Source organism: Felis catus, chromosome C1 (genome assembly GCF_018350175.1).
Source record: "Felis catus isolate Fca126 chromosome C1, F.catus_Fca126_mat1.0, whole genome shotgun sequence".
Classification (NCBI taxonomy): domain Eukaryota; kingdom Metazoa; phylum Chordata; class Mammalia; order Carnivora; family Felidae; genus Felis; species Felis catus.
In genome coordinates this window covers 33805485-33823774 of record NC_058375.1, presented here as the reverse complement: position 1 = coordinate 33823774, position 18290 = coordinate 33805485, and the positions used below count along the sequence as shown (strand labels likewise).

General features: G+C 46.1%; 2 protein-coding genes across 4 annotated transcripts in view; one reads left to right on the top strand and one right to left on the bottom strand.

The window, feature by feature from the left end:
- The window catches only part of CFAP57 (cilia and flagella associated protein 57), a 79678-nt gene extending 70922 nt beyond the window's left edge, over positions 1-8756 (bottom strand). For 2 of the 3 annotated variants that reach the window (XM_023258585.2, XM_019836828.3), the window contains exons 1-4: positions 8414-8756; positions 7967-8143; positions 3554-3912; positions 1704-1990 (exon numbers count right to left, since the gene is read on the bottom strand). In XM_023258585.2, the coding sequence (XP_023114353.2) occupies positions 1704-1990; positions 3554-3912; positions 7967-8143; positions 8414-8756 (1166 nt within the window). The remainder of the gene's footprint in view (positions 1-1703; positions 1991-3553; positions 3913-7966; positions 8144-8413) is intronic. The other variant, XM_011284678.4, reaches the window with a different exon arrangement.
- On the top strand, positions 8684-16424 carry EBNA1BP2 (EBNA1 binding protein 2). Its single transcript, XM_003989970.5, has 9 exons — positions 8684-8820; positions 8904-8987; positions 9187-9356; positions 10217-10340; positions 11612-11701; positions 13372-13447; positions 13682-13775; positions 15676-15838; positions 15974-16424. The coding sequence occupies exons 1-9, from the start codon at positions 8755-8757 to the stop codon at positions 16022-16024; spliced, it is 918 nt and encodes a 305-aa protein (XP_003990019.1). The 5' UTR covers positions 8684-8754; the 3' UTR covers positions 16025-16424.
- Positions 16425-18290: the final 1866 nt, after the last annotated feature.

Here is an 18290-nt window from a genome sequence, read left to right as displayed (position 1 = left end):
AAGACTGGAAGGTTATACATTTATTTGGTAGTCTCACCACCCTGTGTGGTCGCCATTATTGTTGTGGTTGTTGCTAGCATTATTATCCCTCTTTTGTTTAGGAAAAAGTGGCTCAGAGAGTTTTCTAGGATCACACGACTAGTAAGTGGAAGGCCTGAGATTTGAATCTTGCCTCCCTCCCTTCCTCCCTTCCTTTCTTCCCTCCTTTCTTCCACATAACAAATATTTATTGGAATTATACTGTGTCAACAACCCTATGAAACAATGGTAAGTAAGACTGACACAGTTCCTGTCCCTTGAAGCTTAGAGTCTAGGGGCAAGTGCTAAGGACCATTAGGTGGCAGCTGGGTGGGATGGAAGCAGGACTTTCTGAGGACAGTTAAGGAGAGGTGCACCCATCTGAGATGAGCAGAAGCTGAGAACTCCCAGCTGGTCTGAAGAACAAACAGGAGTATGTGGGTATGTGAGTGTGTCCAGAGGAGTGGGGTAGGTGGACCCACACATGACCAAACTCAGAAGTAAGAGTGCGCAAGATGTGTGTGGTAGACAGAGGCAGAAGCTGATGCTCCAGATGGAAAGAAGATGGGTGGGCCAGGTTCAGGAGTCTGGGTTTTATTCTATTTTGTTTCAAGTTTATTTATTTTTGAGAGAGACAGAGACAGAGCACATAAGCTGAGGACGGGCAGAAAGAGGAGGAGAGAGAGAATCCTAAGCACAAACTCACGAACCATGAGATCATGACCTGAGCCGAAACCAAGAGTTGGACACTTAACCAACTGAGCCACCCAGGTGCCCCTGGGTTTTATTCTTAGAGCACTGGACTCACTGCAGGATTAGGAACATGGCAAACTGGAGGGCAGAGGGACTTACTAGGAAGCTCTTAAGAGAATCGTGAGAGAAAAAGGAGGTGTCATGGGTGTGGGGGTTGGTGAGAAATGACAGACTGAAAGTTACCGAGGAAGAAGAATCTACAAAATGCCATGTGTTGAGGGCTCAGGCTCCAGAGCCAGGCAGACAGGGCTATGATCTTGGGTGAGTCACTTAACCTATTTGAGCCTCAGTGTCCTGTTCTATAAAATGGGCATGATAATATGTACTATATGGGGTAAGACTCAAGTAAGAATACACATAAAGTGCTTGAAGCAGAGTCTAGTGATACAACGGTATATTTCAATACGTGTGAGAGATGACCATTATTGCCTGAAGTAGAGGTAAAATTGACCTGAGCCCCCACTTTACCTCATATTCTTTTGTCATATTTACACCAATAACACTTCCCTGAGCTTCTTTGTTGGTCTGCTGGCTCCTTCCAAACTGCAAAGTCTTTGAGGACACGTGTCCCCAGCATCTAGCAAGGTGCCCTGCACACGGCAAGAGCTCGGTGGCCATTTATGTAATTGAATCAATAAATTAGGCAGCCATTAGAAAATACATTTTAAAAGATCTGGAGTTTTGAAGACTAGTCGTGCTAAAAGGCTTATAAAATGCATGTAAACAAAAGAATTGTTGTAGGCTGTGGTCACAACTGTCCAATTTGTGCTTGAATATAGATGAACATGAGAAAGGCAGAGGGAAAATGAAAAGAGTTGACTTGAAGGTGGCGGGGTTCTGAGTGACTTTTAAAGAATCCCGTTTTTGGCACAACGCTATTGGTATGATGAACATATTTTCACAAGAGCACCAGCCCAGAGGGGCGCCATTACCTCTCCGATTCCCGGATCACCTCCAGGTTCCTGGTCTCGCTGGTGGGCTCCTTGACCATTATACTGGTCTCCCAGCGTTGATCTCCAGATTCAAAGAGGAAGAGCCTGCCTGTATCCGTGCCGACAATGATCTTGTCTTCAGACACCCACGTGTGGGCTAGATAGTTTTGGGGTTCTCCCCTCTGAAAATTGGTTTGCTTCAGGGTGCCCTCGGCAAAGCGGAGAAGCTTAAACATCCCATTGCCAGTGACACAGACCTGAGTGTTATCCTGGGGATTGAAGCTCACCTGTAAAATGTAAAAGGATAAAAGAAAACTACTTATAAAACTAATCTTGGTGGAATTACTTCTCATTCTACTAATGAATACTTGTTTCAGGTAGCTCAGAGTATCCTTTAAACATCACTAGGGCATGATAAATTTTGATAGCACATTTGATAAGAGCACAGATTCATTGTATTTGTGGGGCCCATGCATCTTAGACCAGGAAACCTACAAAAATCATTTTACAAAGGCCAAAAAGAGGATAAGCGGTTCTTGACAACAGCTAAACTCTGGGCCAACAAAGTGACATGAAGACTCAGCTGGAAACGCAGAAAAAGGAGGATCTGGTGGGTCCGGGGGAAAGGGAGTCTCCTACCAACTGGGAGGTACAGTAAGGGCAGTCAACTCACACCCCTACTAGATGGTGAGCAACTGACGGGCTGTAACACCTGCATCTCTGTATTCCCGATGCGGGGTTCATAGTGGGCATCCAGCTGAATCTGTTAGGGAGGATGTGTGTACTCTGCTCTGAATAGGGATGCTGGACTCGGCCTCACCAAGGCCGAGACAAAATAATCTTCCGGCTCTCTCTGCCTCTGGTCTGATTCTGCGATCACCAAGCAACCTCTGATTACTAATTTCACCTCCCCGCTTCTCTATTACTAGGGAGGAAATATACCAGATAAATAATGTGAGTGTTCTCGTAGTCACATGCTGGGTTATTCACTGGCCTCTGGTGAGAATAAGGGAGTCTGTTCCTGAGACGCTGGCTAGCTAATATCTCTGAACATGAGCAGAGCTGAGTTCCTGAACTTGTAAAGCTGAGTACCAGATCCCAGACTGGGATGACCACACCAAGGTAAAACCTCCCTGGGACCCACTGCCTGAGCAGTCAACCAGCCTCCTCATGGGTCCTCTTCATTTTGCCCCCAAACAACAATGGAAAATTCTGTTCCCCACGTAACTGCGATTTTGTTGACACGTTCCTCAAGATCAACCACTTCATGTCACGTTCCTGAAATCTACCCACTGCCCAGCACTGCTGTTAGGAAGAAGACAGGACCAGCAAGACAAAGTGAGTTATCAATTCATCGGCTGGGCCTGTGAAAGCAGTTCTGGGCCAGGGTAAAGAAGAGGGGTACTGGAGTCTGAGACTCCTGACCCTGCCACTCACTACCTGTGTGATACTCGGGTGGGTGACTCAACCTCTTGGAGCCTCAGTTGTCTCATCTATAAAACAAGGATAATAATTATGCAGACCATATATGGTTGTTGAGAGATTAATTTAAAAATGCATATTACGAGGGGCGCCTGGGTGGCTCAGTCGGTTAAGCATCCAGCTCTTGGTTTGGGCTCACGTCGTGATCCCGCAGTTTATGATTTCGAGCCCCGCAACAGGCTCTGCACTATCCGTTTGGAGATTCTCTCTTTCTCTCTCTCTCTGCCCCTTCCCCACTCATGCTCTCTCTCAAAACAAATAAATAAACTTGAAAAAAAAAAAAAAGAACTTTTCAAAAAAAAATGCATGTTAAGAAACTGGCAGTGTTCCTGGCACACAGAAAGCATTCAACAAAAGACGGCTCTTACTAGTTTTAAAACTTGCACGATACTTGTTATGTTGGGAGGTACCTGGTAGACAGCATTGTTCTGAGAGTCCGTTCTAATGATAGCCATTACTTTCTGTTTTTCCCACAGCCAATAGACAAGGTTCGACTCCGGAGGTGATGTCTGAGTCAACAGGTATTTGGAGTCTGGAGAAAAAGCCATGCTAATAAATCTCTGAACGGGGAAGTCAAAATTATTAAGGATTTTGCGCTTCCGGCAAGGGATGGATGACAGTTCGTAAATGGTGATGACGGGTTTTTCTTGCACGATCTCGGAGATGGCGAGGTATCGCCGATTGGGACTGATGGACAAGGCCAGCATGCCCTGACTCTTGTCTGAGCCTGCGAACAGAGGTAAAGGGGGATAATGAGGGCAGATCATGCTTTCACCGTGACTCGACATGTACCGGGCACAGTGGTGGCAAGGTTGACACATGGGAGAAAAGGCACAGAAACAGGTAACTGTCAATCCCTGCAGTCCCTTGGCCCTGCCATATCCGGGGTATTAGGAAAATGGCTAGGACGGGTACCTCGCAGAGGCTGAGGTGGGAGGAGAAGTCAAGGAACGATGCCAGAGGGAGGACAGGTGGGATAGAGTGCAGGGTGGGGCAGGTGGCAGGAAGAGCAGAGGTGTGCATGTGAAAAAGGGTACAGTGTGGCTGGGGCATCGCACGTGAGCCCGGGGAAACCACAGGTGGGTGTAGACGGGTGGAAGAGGGTGGGCCTCCATGCCCTGAGCGGCCAGCAGGCAGCGCCCCTCTATTTTCGAGGCTGAGACACCAACTGCTGGGGGCCCCAGGCTGTCTCACAGTTAGGTCATCTGTGTGAATCTGGCCAGTCTGCTGGACTGGCTTTACAGTAAAGCTTGTGTTCTCTCGAAAACCAGAGACGGATGCATTCTACCCCGACTTTTCCTGGAATGTGTCAGTGGTACCTGGAGATAGAGCAGTCATCTTGCAACCATGAGGTAGCAAGCACGAGAATAAAAGTTGTGGTCTAGAAAGCAAAGGCTGAGGCAAAGATGAAGGGGCAAGAACTTTATTTGGGAGAAGAAATCAGGCCCACATTATGATTTTCGTGGGTCCCTTCTTCCATTAACAGTAAAAATTAATAAAGTGGTTTAAAAAATAAGCTGGTAAAAATTGTATCTTACGACTGCATTAGTATAAAGAATATAATCCAGACTGGACTTAGTGTTATTATACTCATTTTCTTGGGTCTCTAAAAGTATCATGGGCCCTGGGCTCTGTGCCTACTGTGCCTTGTGCAAAAGTCCGCCCTGATTCAAGCCCAGGGCAGGGACGGTGAGCAAGGCAGCGGAGAAGTGCTAGAAAGTGATGCCCTGGGCCCTGTGCAGTCTTTCCCAGCAAGCTGAAGGGAGTCTGTCCAGCAGCAGGACCTCTGTGGAAGGGCTTCAGGAAGTGACCGTGCCTTGGAAAAGACCCTAGGTTTGGGGTCGCTGGAGACCTTGCATGAGAGTTTGGAGTTTATCACAGAGGCAAATGAAAAGCCACGAGAGTTTGGAGTTTATCACAGCGGCAAATGAAAAGCCACAGAGGAATTTTTGGAAGGGTCAGACGCATGTTGTAGAAAAATCCCTCTGGCAACTGTGTGGAAGACAGACCTTGAGGGAAGGAAACCAGTGGGCAGATAATTTCAAAAACAGGATGGCAGTGACAGGCGGTATGAAGGCTGGGATGGGGAGATGAGAGAGATGCCAAGTAGGACCCAGTGGCTGCCTGGGTGAGGCAGGGGAAGGAGAGGAACAAGCAATGATTGACGTCTGGTGACTGGGAGTAGGGGTGACAGCTGGGAAGGAACATAGGGCGAGGGAGTTAGGGGTCATGGCGAAGAGTATGTCCATTGTTTTTTATGGAAAACAGCCCATCCAAAGATTTTACTTTTACTCATGTTTATTTGGTTCTAGTTTTTTCTGATTTCATTTTTTTTTTCATTTTTTTTTTCAACGTTTATTTATTTTTGGGACAGAGAGAGACACAGCATGAACGGGGGAGGGGCAGAGAGAGAGGGAGACACAGAATCGGAAACAGGCTCCAGGCTCTGAGCCATCAGCCCAGAGCCCGACGCGGGGCTCGAACTCCCGGACCGCGAGATCGTGACCTGGCTGAAGTCGGACGCTTAACCGACTGCGCCACCCAGGCGCCCCTCATTTTTTTTTTTTTTTTTTTTTACACTAAAGTCTTTACTTCATCTCGGGGCATGAAGTAAGGACTTAGATTGATTCCTGTTTCCCAAATACCTAACTAGTTGTCCCAGCACAGATTCCTCCTAATGCTACCTTTATGATATATTCAATTCATTTACATATCTACATATATATAACTGGGTTTTGGGGATATTTATACCAGCACTACATTATTTTTGTAATTGTAGCTTTATCATGCATTTGACAATCTGGCGAGGTAGGGTCTTAAGGAAGAGAGGGAAGAAAAGGAAATGACAAATTCAGTTCTGGATATATTGTGTGTGAGGTGCATACTGTGGGACGTTTAGGTAGAGAGATTTAGTGGACAACTGGATATGATTCTAAGGCTCGGAGGAGAGGTTGGGACTGAAAATGCAGACGTGAGGTTAAGAGTCACCGTGGGAAGTTGAAACTGGGGGCATAGATGAGATTGCCTGGGGGAGGCAAAGGAAAACTTCTCCCTCTTTCCCTTTGTGCTTTCGTGCCTGGGTTGTAGCTGGCATAGCATCTCTCCTGGTCATTTCCAAGTCCTGCTCCTTTGAAAACACACTTGTCTCCACGGCAATACTGAGAGCTTCTAGAGAGCACAGGCCGTGGTTTTCTTTATCCATTCACTCATGCAATCCACTCATTCAATCACCAGTGACTGGCACCAAATGGGTGCTTCATATATGCTGGCTGATTGCAGAGCTTGTAAAATGCCTTTGCACACCTAGTTGATGACGGCCACCTCCTTGAAACAAGTTCACCTCGTGCATGAGTCTCCTCCTATCTTTTGGTTCTTTTTTTATTATTATTTTTTTTAATCTTTATTTATTTTTGAAAGAGAGAGACAGAGTGTCAGCAGGGAAGGAGCAGAGAGAGAGGGAGACACAGAGTCCGAAGCAGGCTCCAGGCTCGGAGCTGTCAGCACAGAACCTGACGCGGGACTTGAACTCACGAACCGTGAGATCATGACCTGAGCCGAAGTTGGACAATTAACCAACTGAGCCACCCAGGCACCCCATACTGTAGCAGGATTCTTGCACAGAGAGTCGTGACACCGAGGCTTCTCTTTCCATAAGGAAAAAACAAAAATCTTTCCATAAGCAAAATTACCCGGTAATTTTAGTCCTGGCCATGTGCCCTGGAGAACCACACAAGTGGATGAGTGTACATACATGCAAGAAACTTTACAGCAGGATGCTTTGTAAAGCAAAAAACTGTTGTTTCCCAAATGTCCATCCACACTAGAATGGATAAATATATTTAGGGCATTCCATTCATATGATGGAACACCATATAGCAATAAAATGACTCAGTTAATATATACTAAGACGTATGAGTCTCAAAAGCATGATGTCAAACAAAAGAAGGTCTTGGCATATGTATAACCATGATTAAACTTATAAAACTTGGTAAATAGCAAAAACAAAGATCTATTTTCTATAAGGCCACACATATACATGGTAAAAGTATATAAAGAAATAAGGGAGTAATTACAATATCCAGGATGGGGTGTGAGTATGCGTGGTGAGAACGAAATCAGGGAGAAACACTGGAGCTGGCAATGTTCTATTTCCTACCCTGCGTGGTGCGTTCATGGACCTTCGCTTTATTATAGTTCTTTAGATATTAGATATATGCAGTGAACACTATTTTGTAGGCATGTGTCAAGATCAAACATTTTGAATGCAATAAAGACTGGAAAAAGAGTGACTGAGTTGTGGAAATCAGGTATAACATTAACAGGACCAGTGTGAACAAACACAAATGTAACATTATACAAACGGTTATTTGTGATTTGCGATTAAACCTCCAGGGCCTTCATCATACACGGTTCCAAAACGTGATGTAATGAAGGTACTGAACTCTGGAAAGCTGTGCTAAACAACTCAAAAAGTGGCCCTGGAGATGACAAAGACAATGATATTGCAGAGGCATGAAAAGAGACTCTAAAATAAATTTTTTTTCCATTAAATCAGTGGGGAAAAAAAGTACTTTTAAATTAACATCATTTTACATGTGATTTTAACGATGTATGTGTGGTTACTCTGTTAATGCAGGTGGACGTGTACTCCTTCTACCTTTATAAAACTATACGTATATTTAAGTTGGCCAAAATACTTAACTTTCTATAGTCTTGTCGGGATTATGGGGTTATAGTTGGCACGGTCAAACGCATGCGTAGGGATGGAAAGGTTTTTTTACCTGGAATGAATTTTTGCCACTTCTGATCCACATTGTACTTCACACAGTGATTTCCTGAAGGAAATATAATGATTTGTTCATCGAAGAAAAAGATATTGTTGGCCACGTGGGATCGAAGACCAAAAACATGCAGCGACTGAGCCACCACGGTCGACATGGTACCCGGCAAAGAGTTTGCTGAACAAGGAGCGCAGCGGTGAGCGTGGCGGCGCGCAACGCCCCGCCCCGCCCCGCCCCGCCCCGCCCCGCCCCGCCCCGCGCACGCCCCGCCCCGCCCCGCGCACGCCCCTGGCCCCGCCCCCAGAGCCTTCCTCCGTTTCCGCCCCCCCCCCCCCGGCCCCCAGCGGCCCCCACACCCCCTTCCGCCGCGGCAGCTGTTTCTCCCCTTTCCTTCGCTCCCTCGAGGCTTCTTGCTTCTCCAGAGGACCCCCAACTACGCGCTCACACCTTTGGCGTCTTCTCTTTGGGTCACCAGACCACGCGTGTATCCAGGAGTAGAACCCCTATGGGTCCCGAGCAACCCGGCTCTTTCGGACGCCGGAGCGGTTCCTATAGCAACGGCAAACCGGAAGTGTGAGTATGCGGCCGGAAGCGGAAGTCCCGGTGGGAAAGTTCTGCCGAGGCACCCGGCAGTCGGCGTTGGTGGGGCTCGGGTCCACGTGGGGCCGCGGCGTGCGAGCAGGGGGCGGGGGGCAGGCAGCAGCAGCGAGTGGCGCCCCTTTCCGGCCGCGCGGGCCTCAGGCCACCCGGCTCCCTCGACTAGAGCGGACGTGCACGTTCGCTGCGACATGGACACCCCCCCGCTGTCAGGTTCGGACTCGGATTCTGATGATTCTCTGGTCACCGACAGGGAGGTAGGTGTCGGCCGGGCTCGCGGGGCTGGGCGCGGGAGAGGGTCCTCATTCCCCCGGTGCTGACTGCCGATTGTACCCTGCAGTTGCAGGATGCGTTTTCCAGAGGGCTCCTGAAGCCAGGCCTCAATGTGGTGCTAGAGGGGCCGAAGAAAGCTGTGAACGACGTGGTGAGCTCGGGCGCCTGGTCGGGGGGTCCTAGGACACGGGATGCTCCCAAGGCACAGTTGTGCTTGGCGGACTGAGCTCTTGTCCCAGGGAAGACGCAGCCTGGGCATTGTCAGGAGGTCCGGATGTTGGGGTTTATTTAGTGCTTTGTCCGTTGGCCTGTGTCCTTCATACAGGCTCAGTGTCTGATGAATTTCCTAGAGTGGCCTGAAGCAGTGTTTGGCTGAATTCAAGCGGGATCTGGAATGGGTTGAAAGGCTTGATGTGACCCTGGGTCCCGTGCCGGAAATCAGTGGACCTCAGTCAACCCCTCAGAACAAGGATCAGAAAGCCTTTGATCCGGAAGATGACTTCCAGCGGGAGATGAGTTTGTATGTTTGTTTTCAAGTGTGGGAGAAGGGGGGGGGGTGGCCTTGTTCGAGAAAGGGGGGAGGTGGGAGAAGCAGTGAGCCTGCAGTCCTCAGAAATTGTCATAAGCCTGAGAGTAGGAAGGCTTCTTTTTTTACTAAAAAGCTCTAGAAGATTGTTCCTGGTTGAGAAAAGAGCCCTTTGGTCCACCGGTTAGAATCCAAAGTCTAATTTATTTTATTTTTAAATTTTATTTTGAGGTATTCAGTTTTAAAGTTTTTTGTGTGTTTTCAGTTAAACAGAAACTTGCCTCAGAAGGTTCTTACATGACCTTTTTGAAGGACTACATAAGAATTCATGATTGGTATTAGTTTTTTTTTAATGTTTTTATTTATTTTTGAGACAGAGACAGAGCATGAGCAGGGGAGGGGCAGAGAGAGGGCTCGGAGACGCAGAATCCCAAGCGGGCTCCAGGCCCTGAGCACAGAGCCCGACGCAGGGCTCAAACTCACAGAGTGTGAGATCAAGACCTGTGCTGAAGTCGGACGCTCAACTGACTGAGCCACCCAGGTGCCCCAGTTGGTATTAGTTTTTAAGTTAAGGGGTACTTTTAGTGTAGTCACTGTCTTAAACTAATTTATTTTTAGCAGAACTCCCCTTCCTCTTTAAAGAGTGTACAGTTAAATCTCTCCTAGATACCAAGTTAATGAAGCTTTATTACATTTTCATTAGTGTGTGTGTGTTCTTGCTGGTGGAGGTCAGATGTTGAGCATTTTTCTGCCCCTGGATAACTCCAAGGTCATCCTCGATGGATAAGGCAAGTGAGAGGGAGTGGAAGGTCTCTCTCCCTTCGCTTATTTCACATTTTGTCCTACGTCCTCAGCTACCGGCAAGCCCAGGCCGCTGTGCTTTCCATATTACCCCGGCTCCATCAGCTCAAAGTCCCTACCAAGAGGCCCACTGACTATTTTGCAGAGATGGCCAAGTCTGATCAGCAGATGCAGAAGGTAAGAAACAAAGGTTTTCTCTGGAAAGCCAAGGTTTTATACTTAAGTGTAGTCAGCTGGCTTATCTCCTGTAATTTAAAACAGACTAAGCCCACAGTGTTGCTGGGTGGTTCAGTGGGTTAAGTGTCTGACTCTTGATTTCGGCTCAGGTCATGATCTCACAGTTCTGAGTTTAAGCCCTGGGTTGACTGCTTGGGATTCTCTCTCTCCCTCCCTCTCTTGGAGATTCTCTTCCCCTCTTTCTCAAAATAAATAAATGAGCTTTAGAAGAAAATAAAAAGAACTAAGCCCAATAATAGGGAATTGGTTGTCAGAGGACAATTATCATCTTGATTGCCTACTTCAGACTCATGCTAGTCACCACCAGTTAGATAAATAGGATGATTTTTTCCTAGTTTAAGCATTTAAGGGGAGGAGAAGTACTGTAAGAACTGTGGTCCCGAGATCAAGATGGCCTTTTGCATTTCTTAGCTGGCGTGGTCATGGCATGGCATATAGAGAAAACACACTTCTTGTCCAGCCATTGCCAAGGGGCAGTGCTCTAACTTGTAAACAATTATTTTTCTCTGGGCATCAGTTTTCTGTAGATGAGGGATTAACATGTAGCTCAGATGTAGTATAATTTAGGGTTACATAGAACTTGATCCTCATTTAACTCTGGGAGGAAGAGAATTGTCAAAATTTAATCCCAAGATATATTCCGATAGTCCTGTTGGGTCTCCAGCTGGATTTTAGGGAGCTCTTGTTTCAGTGGTACTTGGGGAAGCTAATCTAGAGATGAGCTCGGACACCCCTCTGTACACTCACACTGACACGTGCTTACCCCTTGACTGAAATGTGTGTGTCTGATAGAAAAGAAGAGGTACCTGGTACCTGCTTGAGTTTTTAATGTGTATGTGGTGTATCGGAGAAGGGGACTGAGGCTGCATGCTGGTTTGACCTTAGTCTGCAGACAGTTGGGTTGGGGAAAAGTTGGTTTCTCCTGGGAGAATGGCAAGCAGGCACTTTTGCATAGCAGAACAAACAGCACACTGGGACAGCACACTGGGAGTGGGGAGGTCACTTTTCAGGTCCACCATGGATACTTTTGGTATCCTGGACAAAGTGCTCAACCTCTGGGCCTCTTGTCCTCATGTATGAAACAGGACTTACAAGATTCCTTTGAGCTCCAGTTTGCAGAACCGGGAAGATGTGCTCCCTGCTCCAGCACACCCTACGTGGTGGCCAGCCCAGATTCACTTAACATGAGCTGACGATATTTTGTGTTTCAGATTCGGCAGAAGCTGCAGGCTAAACAGGCCGCCATGGAAAAGTCTGAAAAGGCTAAGCAACTGCGAGCGCTTAGGAAATACGGGAAGAAGGTAAGGAGGAAGATGTGGGCGCACAGGATGAGGCCGAGTGTTTGTCAGGCTGGGGTGACTGGGTCAGGTCTGCTTCCGTGCCCTGTGTGTGCTCTGTCTTGTGTTTATTATCTCACCGTGAGGAGTATGTGCTCGTATCCACGAGCACAATCTTCCCTTGACACCAGGGTCTCACCGGAGGTAGCATGGTAACTGTAGGCGATTCATTCATTCCACTGGGCCCCATTTGCTCATCTGTACAGTGAAGAGGGGAGTCCAGGTCAGTGGAGTCCCAACGTGACCACAGCAAAATCACCTGGGGGGGGGTTTTCAGAACAGATCTCTGGGCTTCAGAATGTCTGGGAATCCGGGTGTTTTTTCTTCCCTTCCCCGTCACGCCCCAACTTCTCAGATGATTCTGAAATGCATCCTGCTTTGAGAATCACTGGCCTAGATGATGTGAAGTCCTTGAAAGAACCATATTATTGTGATCCAACTGAGAGGGAAAAATGGCACCCGTGTGCTTGAACTATGAACGTCTGAGTTCTAACATGAAAAAAACCTCAGGTAAAAAAGGGCAGGCATACCATGAAACTCTTTGGTTTTTCTTTGTTATTTCATGGTTATTTAGGAAACACGATGACAGGAATTGAAGTCAGGGTTGTGGGAAGAAGGGAGTGTGAGGAGGGTCAGCAGAAGTGTTTGGACCTTGTCCGCGTTTTGGACATAAACGCTTGTGATCGGGGTGCCGAGCTGCTGTCCACATTGGGAGTCACTTCACTGCCGGATCCTCAGCAGAGTAAGAGTAGATGAATGTCCTGTCCTGTGCGGAAGGGCAGCTGCGTATTTATTGGATTGATCTGGTGGTCGATGGCCGAGGCCAGCTCAAAGACACGGGCATTTGGTGTAACAGAATCTAATTTGTCAGAGCCAAAGAAAACGTCACTGGGGCCTGTTCACCGTTGCTAACTTGAAGAAACCTCATAGCAGCGATTCTCAACTGGGGATAATTTTGCTTACCAGGCAACATCCGGCAACATCTGGAGACATTTTTAGTGTCACATCTTCATGGGGAGTGTGCTACTGGCATCTAGTGGGCGGAGGGCAGGGAGGCTGCTAAAGATACCACAGCGCGCTGGGCAGGCTGTCCACCCCCCAACACGGAGTGATTCCTGTTCGAGCTATCAGTAGTATGGAGATTGAGAAACCCTGCCTTTGAGTATTGGCATCTTCTTTTGTCCTCACAGCCTTTTTTATGTTTTTTGGGAGATTGTTTCTGTTGGTACTTTCATGCCTCATAACGGAGTGGGTTTGACACTTAATCTGCTCACATATAACGAACGGAGAGAATTGGGTGTAGACCTAGACGTGATTTGCCGTGATTTTGTAGGCAGGATGGTGGAATGGGGTAAGAGTGCAGACTGCCTGGGTGTGAATTCAGCTGCGTACTTTCCCACTGTGTGACTCAGGCAAGCTGCTTAACTTTTCTGTGCTTCAGTTTCAGGGGTGATAGGGATTTCTACTTCACTGGGTGGTTGGGAAGATAAAGTAAGAATATGCTTAGAGCCTTAGCGTAGTTCTGGCACACGTAAATGTGCGGTGGTGGTGTTAGCACATCGTTGTTACCGAAGCATGTAGGCGCTTACAGCGGTGGTCTGGAGTGGGTATGACGGCCCTGTGTTCATGTCCAGGTGCAAACAGAGGTTCTTCAGAAGAGGCAGCGAGAGAAAACACATATGATGAACGCCATTAAGAAATATCAGAAAGGTCAGTATATCTCTGTCCTAAGGATATAGGGAGCAGGGGTAGCTGCTAATTTGAACACATACTGCTCTGGAGCCTTGATTGATTTGCAGCCACAGGGCCTAAGGTTTGGGGACGGTGTGGGGAACAAGATGTATCTCTTAAAGTTAATTTAGCAAGTAACAACCTTCTTTCGAAGCTCAAGCTCTTCTTAAAATGAATGTGTCAGTGCCGATCAAAGTACCTCTTCCCTCCCAGGCTTTTCTGATAAACTGGATTTCCTTGAGGGGGATCAGAAAGCTGCTGCACGGAAAACAAAGGAAGGAGCCAAAGGCCAACAGATGAAGAAGGGGTATGAAGGGTTTTTGTTTGGTTTTGTGATGGGTGCTGGGCAAGCGAGTCACGGGCACGGCAGCGAGTTCCACAGGAGTGGCCTCGAGTTGAGAGAGCACAGCGCTGCCTGCGGCCGGGGCTTACCGGCCCATGTGATGGGTCCTTTTAGCCGTATCAGTCTTGGGAGATTAAAGTAGGGTGGTTTAGGGGGCACCTGGCTGGCACAGTCAGTAGAGCATTGGACTCTTGACCTGGGGGTCATGAGTTCAAGCCCCACATTGGGTGTAGAGCTTGCTTTAAAAAATTAATTAACTAAAACCCAAAAAAACTAAAGTAGGGTGATTTAAGAATTTGGCACATTTTAAGTGGATGCTCAGTAAAAGTTGCTCACAGCGTAGACTGAAGGTTCAGGTCCAGAGCCTGCCACTTTGGGCAGCTTTGAGCAAGTTTTACTTGACCTTTCTGAATATTTGTTTCCTCATCTATGAAAATGAGAAAATTGTATGCACCTTATACCATTTTGCAGATTAAAAGGGTTAATGGCAAAGATTATTATTTTCTTCTTAGTTCACCTTTATACATCCCTGGACCCCAGGCCTGGGGGAAATGATAATTTCTGTAGAATATATGAATGCTGTGATCAAGGCATTTGAGGGAGTAGTGTGGAAGCACATTTTAGAAATAGCTGACCTGGTCTGGTGATGAGGGCGTGAGGATGGCTCCCTGGAGGAGGGTGCCACCTGAGCTTAGTCTGAAGGATGAGTAAGAACCAGGAGAATAGGAGAGACATTGGTTTTGGCAAGAAGGAAGAACACGAGAGAGTGGAAGCATAGAGGTGAGAACAGCAGTTTGTGTATGAGGGAAGAGCAAGCATTTGGTGCCACTGGGAGTGCGGTGTGGGGCAAGGAGGGGTGAAGTGTAGCTGGAGGGGGCCCTGGGCCAAGTCACAGAGACAGTGTTTGCCTTGTTGAGAAACTTGGGTTTTATCCAGTAGGCACTGGGGAGACATTGAGGGCTTTACTCAAAATTATGAGTAGGTCATATTCATGTTTTTGAAAAATTAAGTGTACTCGTATAAAGGATGGACTTGAGGGGGGCAGGATAATTGATTAGGGGGCTATTACAAAAGTCCGGAGAGCAATAATGACCCAAAAGGGGTAACGGGGGCAGAGAAGAGAAAACCGATTGAAGAAATATTCAAGAAGTTAAACTAGCAGCACTCAGTAATTGTGTTGGGTGTAGAGAGTGAACGAAGGAATGAATAATCAAGGCTGGCTCCCAGGTTTCTAGCCTGGTGGCTGAAAAGATGTAGTTCCACCAGCCTCAAGTCACGCTTTTTTTTCTTTTTTTTTTTTTAAGTAGGCTCCACACCCAACGTGGGGCTGGAACGAATAACCCAGAGATGAAGGGTCGCATGCTTTACTGACTGAGCCAACCAGGTGCCCCACCAAGTCATTGCCTATATACAGGAGGTGAAACCAGTCTAGGAAGGGAGATGGCATGTGATTTTGGGATATGTTGAATTTGAGATTTCCTGCAGGAAGACCAGTTTTAAAATTTATTATATTTGAATGTTAATTGCATGTACTATCCTTGAAGGGAATAGAAACAACTGAGGATGATCTAGCAAAAATTAGTTAAAATAGAAAACTCTTCAGAGAGAAGAGGTGAGCCACAAAATGTATGTGAAACCCTTCCTAGTTCTTGCTTTGTTTCCTTGCTCTAATAGTTAACACCATAAGTAGATGAGCTTGCCTGCGGGATTTTTAGAGTAAGAATGTAGGGCCAATGATAAGATTCTGGGTAACAGTAGTATCTAAGAGATTTTGCTTAGACAGGAAACTAGGGGTAGTCGTAGGCCGTAAGACTCATCAGGATTTGCAGTGCTGTGGGTGACCTGTAAGCCGGCATTTTTCCAGGCCCAATGCTAAGCGACGCTATAAAAACCAGAAGTTTGGTTTTGGTGGAAAGAAGAAAGGCTCCAAGTGGAACACTCGTGAGAGCTACGATGATGTATCCAGCTTCCGGGCCAAGACAGCTCATGGCAAGGGCCTGAAGAGGCCTGGAAAGAAAGGATCAAATGTAAGTGAGCCAAGGGGTCACATGAGGGGCTGGATCACCTCCTCTCCCATCCCACACCTACCCGCTCCCTTCCTTTCCCTGGGGCAGAAGATCAGGCTGCTGTGTGACCACATGCAGTATTTTCTTGTTCCATAGAAGAGACCTGGAAAACGAACAAGAGAGAAAATGAAGAGCAGAACACGCTAAGCAGCATCTTTGTATATGAGGAACCAAGAGAAAGGGATGCAGACTTGGGATTTCACAATACAGTTGGATCATCTTTTGGTTTCTTTTTGTAAAAAATTCTTTCATAAACTAAAAAATTTTCAAAGAAACACATCCTCTTGGTTAAAAACTCAGGACTAAAGGATTGAGAAGTTACTTTTATGTATTAAGATTGCTGTTTATTGATGATAATTTAGACTTTGAGCCCAAATTGCCTTCCTTTTATGATAATTGGAGATTTAATGTATACCTGCCTCATCCTTCCAGGTAATTGTATCATGGGTTTAGATAAATCAAGAATCAGTGTTTATACATTATGATTGTTAAAATACCAATCACTGTCAAACTAGTTGTACTCTGATAAAATTTCCTTTGTGATACAGCTTTTGGGTTTTCCTTGAGTTGATTATCACCCTTATTTTCCTGTGTGCCTAATTTTCCTTGTATATCTTTATTTTTCCTTAGACCTATGTCATTTTAACCAGCTTATACTTTTCTGCTCCAACCTAGATCTGTCATGCAGCTGTCACCTTGTGTCTTCTATACCATCTACATCATAGCTACATCTTAGCTTATGCCTTCCTTTGGTGTGTACCGTCTTCTGGTATCTTCTAAGGAAGGGGAACTGGAGAACTTCCTACATTTCTGCAGTTGCCTTTAGTTTGGCTGATGGGTATTGTCCCGACAATGTTGTAGGCATTGCTTCTCTGTTTTGCTGCCTCCTCTCCCCACTGAAAAGTCCCTGCCCTTCTCTTTCCTTCTTTCTGGAAGCTTTTCTTCACCCAACGATCTGAAATTCCATGATAACATGCCTTGGTGTGGGCCTGTTTTTATTCTTTACTTAGGGTATTTAGAAGGATGCAGGTTCTTCAGTTCTGGCAAATTTTATTTGATAAGTTCTCCCTATTTTCTTTGTTCTAATTCTGGAATTTTTGTTAGATTGTGAAACCCTTCCAGTGATCTTCTAAGTTTGTATTTTCGTTCTACTTTAGGGGAAAGATTCTTTTGATTCTTTGTCTAATCATTTATCGAGTATTTATTTTAGCTTTCCTTTTCCATTTTATTCTAAGCATTCTTTGTTCTTTTATCTCATAATGTGAATTATAGTTTTGGTTTTTTTAAGGCTTTTCTTCTGTTCCCTTCATTCTGTTTCCTTGGGTTTTCCCCTGCCCCACCTGTGCATTATGGTCCCCCTTTTTCATGTTGAGCCGTGTGGGTCAAGAGCACAGACTTGGGCCAGACTGCTGGGTTTGACACCTGTTTCTGCTGCTCACTTGTTGTTTGACCCTGGGCACATTAATTTTTCTGTGCTTTGTCATCTTTTTATATACATGAGAATAATATCTACCCAAATGTCAGCATGAAGTGAGTTAATATATGTCAATGCTTAGACTGTTGCCTGCCATATGATAGGGAGCTTATACCTGCTTAGAATTATTTTGCTGGGGGGAGTTTCTTCACGTCAGCCTTGGTGGTACATACTTGAGAGGTGCTCAGATGCTGCCTGGAAGCTACGCATAGGTTGGACGTGGGTGGGCGGGCCACGTTGCATGTTGGGTTTTACTCCGTGTTGATAGGGAAGTTTACCTGTCCTCCATCTCTCCGTTCCAGTTTAGAAACTGTATTTTAAGGAGGCTAGAAAACTGAGAACTGTGTAGTCTTAAGCAGGAAAAAAAATTCATTTTTACATTGTTTCCTTGTGGGATCATTGTCCAAAAAAGGACATTTCTGGTTTTATGATACTTTCCAGTACAAAAAGAATGAAATTTAGTTTTTGTAAACTCATTTCGATTAACAAAATTCTGAGCAAACAGGTCCTGTTTTCAGAAGACCAAAATGTTTTACCCTGACCTATTTTTGACAATCTACAATATTAGCGGATGGAGTAATGTATCCATTAAAGACTTTGAATTATGTGTGGAACATAATTGAGAGTTTTAAGAAAGGAGAACACAGGTTAGCAGTAGTTTCCACTGCAAAGGCCAAAAGTAAGTCATTACTGCTAGTAGTTGTACAGGATTTGAAACTATGTTGCTACCTCCCCCCCCCCCTTTTTTTTTCTTATATAGCGAATGGAATCAATTTCAGAGGTGTACTTCATAGAAGTCATTTAAGTCACTTCCTCTGCTGTTTCAGCCCTCAAAGGATCACCAGGGTGCAGGCAGTAGCATCCCTCATATTGCATTAAATTGCAGCCCCATGCACGGAGGGATAGGTGGGGACCTGGCAGTTCTCAGTGCCAAGTGCA